Source organism: Macrobrachium nipponense, chromosome 32, assembly GCF_015104395.2.
Source record: "Macrobrachium nipponense isolate FS-2020 chromosome 32, ASM1510439v2, whole genome shotgun sequence".
In the NCBI taxonomy this organism is placed as follows: Eukaryota; Metazoa; Arthropoda; class Malacostraca; order Decapoda; family Palaemonidae; genus Macrobrachium; species Macrobrachium nipponense.
In genome coordinates, this window is record NC_061094.1 from 2,128,159 (window position 1) to 2,138,468 (window position 10,310).

General features: G+C 38.6%; 1 protein-coding gene across 1 annotated transcript; it reads right to left on the reverse strand.

The window, feature by feature from the left end:
* Positions 1-7,682: 7,682 nt before the first annotated feature.
* Positions 7,683-8,306, reverse strand: LOC135207158 (jerky protein-like). The gene has a single exon (XM_064238740.1). It carries the CDS (start codon positions 8,304-8,306, stop codon positions 7,683-7,685), a length of 624 nt encoding a protein of 207 aa, XP_064094810.1.
* Positions 8,307-10,310: the final 2,004 nt, after the last annotated feature.

The following is a 10,310-nucleotide window of genomic DNA, read 5'->3' on the forward strand; positions in this document are numbered from 1 at the left end:
GCCTGTTATTGTCAGAGCGTCGAACAACCCTTTCCCCCACCCTGCCTCCCCGCCCCAACCCCATCGCACCTTTATTTCGGCCTCCATCTACCGCTTCCTGGATACTAATGCACTTCCGTTCCCTTATCTCCTTCGCCCAGTTTTCATGGTCTCCCTAACTTGCCTCCTACACATTTTTCGAATGAGACATTTTTGTCAACCTGCTATACTCCGTGTCCTCTGCCCGACCAGCGCTTAAAAAAACTTTTTTTTTAAATTAAAAAACATCCATCTTTTCAACCGTGTTCGTCTTTTCCACTGCGTTTTTGCATCCGCAGTTTTCAGCATTTCATATATTGCTTTGAACGCACTGCAGAAATAATTCGTCTCAAAAGCTTCTCCTTTCTGTTTTTGTTTCAGATTTTCCCCCTTTTTTTATTTTTTTTTTTATTATGTTTACAGTGTCGCGCTGTTTTTGCCATTCGCCTTCTGTCACTCGCCTCTTGTCTCGACCTACCAGCAACAATGAATTTGCTCTCAAATACCTGAACAATTCGAACATTTTGATTCTTCCTTCACGATGCTGTCACCCCTTTCCCACTCCTCGTTGGACAAGTGGTTTTCGCCCTCGGCTGCCAATCCGGTGGTCCGAAGCTCGATTCCAGGCTCTGCCAACGCGGAATCAGAGGAATTTATTTCTGGTGATAGAAATTCATTTCTCGATATAGTGTGGTTCGGATCCCACAATAAGCTGTAAGTCCCGTTGCTAGGTGACCAATTGGTTTCCTAGCCACGTAAAAATATTTAATCCTTCGGGCCAGCTCTAGGAGAGCTGTTCATCAGCTCAGAGGTCTGGTAAAACTAAGATACACTTAACTCACTCCTTTCCCAATCTTACTAGCTTCCATTTCGCCACTTTCATATTTCTTTTGGTAGCTGGATTGATTTATTTATAGATTTAAGGCCCACATGCCAAGCACTGGGGCAAGTAAGGCCATTCAAAGCTGAAAGGGAAATAGACAGTAAGAAGAACAGAAAGGGGCCACAGGAGGAAAACCTCGTAGTTGCACTATGAATCAATTGCTATGTGGGGATGGAAAGTAAGATGGAAGAGAGAATATGAATGGAAGCACAATAAAAGGAATGAAAGGGGTTGCAGCTAAGGGCCGAAGTGACGCAGCAGAGACAGTTAAGTAATGCCTTCATTGCACTATATGAGGTGTACTGACGGCACTAAAAAGTTCAGTATATCTTAGTTGAACCAGACCACAGAGCTGATTGATAGCTCTCCTAGGGCTGGTCCAAAGGATTAGATTTTTATTTATGTGGCTAAGATCCAATTGGTTACTTAGCAATGGAACTTACAGCTTATTGTGGGATCTGAACCGCATTATATCGAGAAATGAATTTCTAATCACTAGAAATAAATTCGTCTGATTCCGCGTTGGCAGAGCAGGGAAGCGAACTTCGGACTACTGAGTCGGTAGGCATCACGTTAACCACTCATCCAACGAGGAATTAATTTTTCAAGGTAGTTACTTCCTTCATCAAAAAGGGTTGCTTAATGAAAGTTTAATTCAGTTTCTCTACATTTGTATCTACACCATTTTCATCTACATTCTACTGCAATAAATAAAACTTTAAAATTCACCTTTAGTTTGTTTGTTTGTATGGTTTTTACGTTGCATGGAACCAGCGGTTATTCAGCAACGGGACCAACGGCTTTACATGACTTCCGAGCCACGTCGAGAGTGAACTTCTATCACCAGAAATACACATCTCTCACTCCTCAATGGAATGGCCGAGATTTTCACCTTTAGTAAACAACTAATATAATTAATAATGAGTGGGCTGCCAGTTCCTTGATAATGGCAGATATTCTACCCAGCTACTAAGTATGTTTACAAGAAATCTTGACATAAACTATAGGCATGTGTTACGAACCGAGAGAGGTCCGCTCTAAGTTCGATATGAAAATAAATAAAAAGAATTCAACACCAACAGTTGAAACTGGAGATACAAATATAGAAAGAAACACTAACAGAACAAAGGTTTATTTACAAGCTTACTAACAAAGATAAATGCAGAATGGTGTCTCCTGTTTACATAACAAAGTAAAATCTTACACTGCATGAACTGGGGGAACAGTGAGGTAATGTTAATACTTGCTGGCAAGTTTTGTGCTGTCGGAGATCTATGCTCAAAGCGGTGGCTTCACAAAAGGAGAACTGTAGTTGTAGACGTCCTCTTGACTCCGTATTGCAGAAAATAATGTCTATTCTTGATACTTGAAGGGCAGGAACTCCTCGAAAACTCTTGTAGAAAGTTTCTTCTCTCAAGGCTTGCTCAACGTCGAAAATACCTTGGTCGTTCTCCCTGACTGGACGACTTGACTAGATTTCAATCAAACTCTTCAGCACCTTTTCCTCTCTGATCCTTCGTCTTTTCCTTCTTCTCTTATCTCTCTCTGATGATCTCTGCTGCTGATCTCTCACTGATAATCTAATCTGTGACTCTTACTGACGATCTGCTCCCTCCTACTTCGTCAGTCATATTTATATGGCAACCTAGGGGCATAGCTTACCAACGAATGTCACAGGCTCCCGAGGTTACCGGAACTTCTTAGAAGAATCTCGACGAAGTATTGCATCAGAAATCGCGGCGTTCCTCATATGACGTCGGCGCCTGTCAAGTTCCACAACACTCTTGCCGATTCTAGAACCATCATGAGAACAGGCGCCTCCAACACACGCGCAAAAGCCTCAGTGCTGCAGAACTTCTCGAAGATGCGTTTTCCTTTCCTTTAACTCGTAATTCTTTGCTATAAAGTAATTACCATGACAACATGTCACCAGAATAGAGGTAGAGGAGGGAAAAATACTGGGGAAATGGCTACATGCCCAAATCATATTCCATATGCTACGATTTAACATTTATGCAATTACAAACCTTTAATTCTGAATATCACAAATGGAATTTTAAGGAACTATTTGGCCATAAGAATGGTAATCATTGCAAATACTTCCTTTCAAAACAATAACTATAGTCGGTGACAGCTGATATGCCATCGAAATATGTCTTCAATAAACATTATATCATGATGATACTGGGTGTTGATTGGCTTAATTCCATTTATTCGAATGTGCACAGACTTTTTAATTCCTACCAAAGCACCTACGGGCTTGTACACAAAACAACTTTTGACTTGCTACAGGTACATAGGAGCTATGACGATGTAAAAACCAACTGTATGAACAACTATATAAACGTATATGAACAACTTGACATTTGGATTCAGAGCTTCAGCTGAAACTTTTGTTTGTTTGTTTGTTTGCATGGTGTTGTTACGTTGCATGAAAGCAGTGGTTATTCAGCAACGGGACCAACGGCTTTATGTGACTTCCGAACCACATCCAGAGTGAAATTCCATCACCAGAAATACACATCTCTCACCCCTCAATGGAATGCCCGAGAATTGAACTCTCGGCCACTGAGGTGGCAGGCCAAGACCATACCGATCACGCCACTGAGGCGCTGTTTCAGCTAAAACTGAACAATTTCTTGCTTTCAGTTGGCAAAATATATTACCCAAGCATCCTTTACAATTATGAAACTACTGCAAATATGGAGGAAGACATAATTGCACAACATTTTTCAATAGCAATTGTTATGAGTGTTTTACAAATACCTAAATCATAGAAACAAGTCATTGTGACTTTTATTAACAATACGTCTTATTCTCGTACGAGACAAAACATTAAAGCCTGTCAACACAACCTGTCACGCGATGACACTCGAATTACAATTAAGTGACGTCAGATGACAACTCCAGAACATATGAGCTTGGATAAAATCTCTCTCTCGCATATTCTATTGTGAAATGTGTAAAGTATGACCTATTCGGAATATTATTATGTTGTGTTTAGTATTCTAATTATCGTGTATTTTGTGTAATAGTGATCATTATTGAAACGTATCTCATGTATGTTGGGTATCACAACAGAGTAATAATTGAGAATTAATGATTTAGTGACTTAAATGCGGGAGAGCGATTCTATATCCCAGCCCATTTTCTGCAGTTGTCACTGGGAGTTGCCAACAACCGCTTTTTTTTTTTCATTATAACAGCGCGTTTATCGTAACGGCGCCTAACAGAAAAGTTTATTTAGTGGAAAAGACTGTGCAAGGCATTTTTATTTCTTTTTGGTACGACCAGAACTGCAGTTAACAGGTATTGTAATTAAAATATATACCACGGAATAATTTGAGGTGTATATTATGAAGTGTTTATTAGACCGGTCAATTAAGTAAGACTTTTTGGCGAATTTATCTAAATGTATACACATTTCTGTTTCTGTGTTTACAATCTCCTAGTTTTTCAAGATGTTGACTTAAATTTGTTTTAAATTTCATATTGGGGTAATTTCACTTTTGATGACTTATTTTTTATTTCATATCTTAGTGTCAGCGGCGGTGACCCTGGTAGTTGTGACGCCAGATAACTCACAATCAATCATTCAACCATATCTTAGTGCTTTTGATAAATTAGCACTTTTGTGGTTTTATAATTCAATTCAAGAATTAAATAAATTTGTTTTTTGGCATTGGAGGAAAACAATAAATTGCATTTTTGGATGTTTTGGTTTTTAGAGATAAAGTAATTAATAGGTTTAAATTTTCTGTGCTTTGTAAAAGTACTGACTGAGGGGTATATTCATTTCAATTCTTTTCATTCGTTGAGGGTAAAAGTGAATATTATTGTCAACTTTTGTCTTAGGGCCCTTTGTATTTGTGACATTCAACTTTTAGAACTTGAGCTTCAGTATATCTTGAATCTTTTTAAGGTTTTGAAATATCCCACCCACATTATAGAAAGAGCTGAGATCTCCAAAGCAAAACGAATACTATATTAGGTGCGAGTGCAGCAGGTAAGCCTCATATGGTAAAAAGTGCGAAGTATTTATCCATTGCTTACAATCCGAACTTGGAAAATACCTGCTATCTTGCAAATAATCAAAAGGATATTCAAATTGCTTTCAATTTTAAAAATACAATCAGAAATAGGTTAATGTGCAATAATGATAACAATGGTATTAGGAAAACACTAGATGTTTACCAATCCCCTGGTACCAATTCCCCTAAAAAATACTTGGGAGAAGGGGGGGGGGGGGGGGGGGGGGGGGGGGGGGGGGTGGGGGGGGGGGGGGGGGGGGGGGGGGGGGCTCTGTCATATTTGAAGAGTGATGAGGTTTTTTGTTTGTCGCTTAGTAGGAGGGCTGCTATAAGAAAGGGGGTGCTTTTGAAAGGACAAAAACCTTCAGTGATGAAGAAAGTGTCATCAATTCGTTAATAATTGGCCACTTTGTCAACGATTTTATGATTTATGTGACTGGTGATTGTGAGATCCGTGATATTGCTCCCACCTCTCTTTTATCCCAGATGACTGACGTTGCTATAGCTGAAAGTCATGTTACCGATGGAGTGTCTGCTAACCTGGATCACCTGAACGATCACTTCGCCGTTCCAGCCATCTCGCCAACAGAAACAACCGATCAGGGGTTAACTGACTAAAACTATTAAAAGAATCCGCCTTGTACCAGTTTCTTGCGTTGTCGTAACACTCCCTACATTGTTTTATCATTAGTAGGACTGAAGACTCGAACAGTATCCGAAAGTCTCTCCTAGTCATTTTTAACCTTGTACAAAAGAAATACATTTTTAACACTACTGTGGCTTGTAATTGTCAATAATAATAATAATAAACCATGTAAAAGGCATAATATTCATTGCCACTCACAGGAGTTTACTGGTCTTTCATTTTTTCAAATGTACTTGACGGATACTCTCAGACAATATCAATTAAGTTGTTCAAGTTTTACTTGGCAACACTTTGTGTCTAAAATTTGGCCAGATAACCATAATATTAAATGGAGAACCTTTCCTGTACAGCTGATATGCTCTTTGTAACAAAATTCTTGATATGTGAATAGATATGAGAACGATATGGCTTGCATTTAAGGACTTAATTTTTAAGTAATACCTCAAATATTCAAATGAATATTTTGTAGAATGTCTGCATAAAGGGGGAATGTTTTACAGTTTTCTACATTGCCCTATCACTTATTTTTCTAGTGATTCAGAAAACACCAGACAGTAAGGGGGACTAAGTAGAACCACGAATATTGGAGTGAGATCAGAGTTTAGGAACCGTCCGACACAAACGCCTTCGAGGGTTGGGCTTTTATGTGTCCCCAAGGAATACACGTGGGGTAGGTAGTCGTTTCATCTAAATCTCCAAATTTAATTATGCTCATGCTGAGTTTTCCTCATTTTACTGGCAGCAAACCTCCCCCTTAATCAGCCTGAAGCAAATAACCCAAGCAAGAAGAAAGATACGTTGCTACTATAATGCAACAGCAGCCTCCACGTTCAGTTCAGTTGACTCTCAACCACGGGAAATCTCTGACCAACTGAGCCCTGAGCTGTGGAACTCACCTTTCTCACACTGGATTGATTGTGCCATTTCAGAATGCCGCCGATAAAACTTGGATCACCTCAAAGGAAAGTTGTGCATGCAAGTAACAACGGGAAGCAAAGACGGTACGTGCCCCAGAAGGGAATTGGTTGGCCAGTGTCTTTTCCTTTCACTTTATTTTGTTTTTATCATCTCTCTCTCACATTTCATCATTCAAGTAAATATCTTGTCTCTTTGTCTTGAACAACGACTTGCTATACCCACTGTGTGATTCCTTGAATACTGAATAACGTCATTCTCGCCCCTTCCTATGAAGTGAGTCAAGGAGTTCACTCTAAATTTTGTAATTTGCTAGTAGTCTTATCTATAATTGTCTCATTTCCAGGAGTGTTACCATTGCAGTTACCTGCGTAGCTTTGCCTATGTTGCTGATTGCCCGAAGTATCTGCCAATACCGAGGCTGATAGAAATTCTCTCTTCCACATTTTCGTTTCTGTCTTCACTTGATTCATGCACTTCCCCCTTTTCACCTTGTTTTAGAATATCCAGTATTTCTTGATCAGTTGGCTAATAAACAACAGGCTCATCATTATCAATATTCATCCATTCCTTAATGCTTTCTTCTGTAATCTCTTTTGTTATTTCGAGACAATTTTGGTTTGGCATATTCTTAGCATACTCGATCAATTCCCTCACCAAAGCCTTTTCACTCGAAACTCTAAATCCACAGAAATCAGTTTCTTTACCTTCGTCTTCCTGAAATAATAAGCTTGGCCATAGGTTATGCCAGCCACCTTGAAGTGTTCTTTTCTCGACTGTATTCCAGGCAGAAGCTAGTGACCATACCATATCCTTCAAGTTAAATTCCTTCTTGAATTCTTCAGGAGTTTTTCCCTAATTTAGTGCAACAATGAAACTGTACATAAACTCAGATTGCAATGACCATAATATCTCCTGGTCGCAGAGCTGAATCCAGGAGGTGCAGTTAGGTGGGAGGTATAAAGCATAAACATTGTTTTTAATCAACAGCGTTACAGTGTGCTCAAGCTTCAGGAACAAAGTGATTTTCAAACCATTCAAGGCAAAGTTTGCCAATTATCCACCCTTTCTTATGGTAAATAAGTGGAAAATTTTTCACCCCTTTAAAGGCCCTTCGATTAACACTTTTACTGATAATCATTAACATGGTTTTTGCGAGTTCCTGCAGCATTGCAACAGGCGAGAACTGTTATACCCTATCTTTGCAATCCTTACCTCCAACTGGAGCTGCTTCAATATCTTGAGCAAGAGTTTTGCGTGGCATACGATACCAGGACAGAGCAGTTTCGTCTGCATTGTACACTTGCTCTGGGAGTAACTTTTCTGTTGCCACTATCTTTGCAAATTCATCCACAAAATTTGCTGCAGCTTCCGTGTCGGCATTACGTTTTTCACCACTTACTTTATGAAGCGAAATGCCATATCTACATTTAAATTTCTGTAACCAACCTTGCGAATATTCGCATTGATATGTTAGGTTCAGCTCCTTATGGAAAATTCTTGCTTGCTCCATAAGCATCTCACCAGAAATGCTTAGTAGACCTTCACTACGTCTTAGCTTAAACCACTTTATGAGTGCACTGTCTAATTCTGAGCTCCTGGCACCTTCCAGGGTTTTCCGAGCTATTAAGCTATTCCGGCTTTCATGTTCAGCAAAAAACTTTAAAATCTTCCTTTGCTTCTTTAAATCATATACCGTGGACGATCCTATGCCATAGTACTCACACAAACTCTTTACGGACATTCCTTTTCCTAATTTCTTGAGTAACTCCACCTTTTCAACCATAGATAATGATTTATGCTTTCGTTTCATGAGTGACTGTCGACTGATATATATATATATATATATATATATATATATATATATATATATTATGTTTTACTAAAGAAACGATCTGTACCACACAGTCAATGTGACTGGCTGCCGGAAGTTTGTAAACAACACAGAGACGCTATCAAAAGTTTGTAAAAAAATAAGTGGCGCCACTCTCGTCGCCGTTGAATGAACTAATGGTGGCTGATTCAAAATCGAGCTGGACCACGGGAGTCTCAGACACCGAATGCTGGTTTTAAGAGGTTGAACTGTATCTATATATATATATATATATATATATATATATATATATATATAATATATATATATATATGTATGAATAACTTGATCACGAAGTATATAAAACGTGATGCTATGTATAAATAAAGGTTTTTTTTGCCACAAAGGAAAAAAATGAAAAAGCGAGTTAGCCGAGTACTTTCGGTCCGAATAGGACCGAAAGTACTCGGCTATCTCGCTTTTTCATTTTTTCCTTCGTGGCAAAAAAACTTTATTTATATATATATATATATATATATATAGATATATATATAATATATACATATATACATATATATACTATAAACATGCCTAAACACACATACACAAAATATATATATATATATATATATATATATATATATATATATATATATATATATATATATATATATATATATATAATATACAGTAATACCTTGAGATAAAAGCAGCCCAACATGCAAATTTTTTAAGATACAAGCTGCGACTTGGTCCATATTTTTGTCCGAGATACGAGTCGTGCTTCGGGAGGCTGCCGCTAGTTGGCGCACGGGTCCAGCATCAGCTACTGTGAAAGACGAACATCCAGGTCATTCAGATTTGAAGTGCGTTCAATAATGCATCCGAAGGACGAGTGTACATTCACATCGACCGTGCATCTGATGTCAAGGCGAGTCCCTTACGACACTTCTGATTGACTGTTGATAAGCCAATCACCGGGCTGGAAAATCTCAGTCTCTCGAGAGAGTTTACATAGGCTGGATGCATGTTCCACTTCTCCTGAGGGATACGTCTTTCAAAGGTATCCCTCAGGAGAGGTGGAACATACATCCTGCCCATGTGGACTTTCTTGAGAGAGACTGACAGTTTCCAGCCCTGTGATGGGCTTATCAACAGTCAATCAGGAGCGTCGTAAGAGACTGGCCTAGACATCAGATGCACGGTTGATGTGAATCTACTATAGCTGCTGTACCCAGCATTGCTCAGGATAAAAAGGGCATGCAGATTATGCAATCACTTTCAGAAGAAGATCACTTGGGATCCTGTCGAGCCAAAGAAGATTTGAAAAATCCGTATAGTTATTACATTATTTTTCAAGTCAAAGACGTGAAAAATCCAAGGAGTTTTCATTCAACTCAGAAAGTTGTAAAAAATGAGGGTTAAGGCACCTTAGAATCGGTCCTCGAATTCCAGATCTTGACTAAAACCTTCCTGGGGGGAAGGGGAGTCTATGGTAAAAATTTGGTAGCCTTAGCTTTCATAGTCTGGGTGTGTATAACGAACACACAGACAAAATATATATATGTAACATGACAGGTAATTATGAAGTTCCCTTTATACTTATAAACATTTTCATTACTTCTATATACATAAACATGTATGTATATATATATATATATATATATATATATATATATATATATATATATATATATATATGTGTGTGGGTGTGTGTGTGTGTGTGTGTGTGTATGTGTGTGTGTGTGTGTGTGTGTGTGTGTATGCGTGTGTGTGTGTGTGTGTGTGTGTGTGTGTGTGTATGACCTGATTTTTATTATTTGTGGGTTCGGGATATGAAGTAAAAAACAGGAGAGAGATAAGTTTACATGCATGCGATGTAGGACATGCAAAAATAATAATCGAGGGAACGTTTAATACAGGTGTATTCTTCTTAGCTACACAGGTGGCCTTTTACTTGTAATTATTATGTTAACTATGCTGACGGGAAAGTGCAATGGGCAC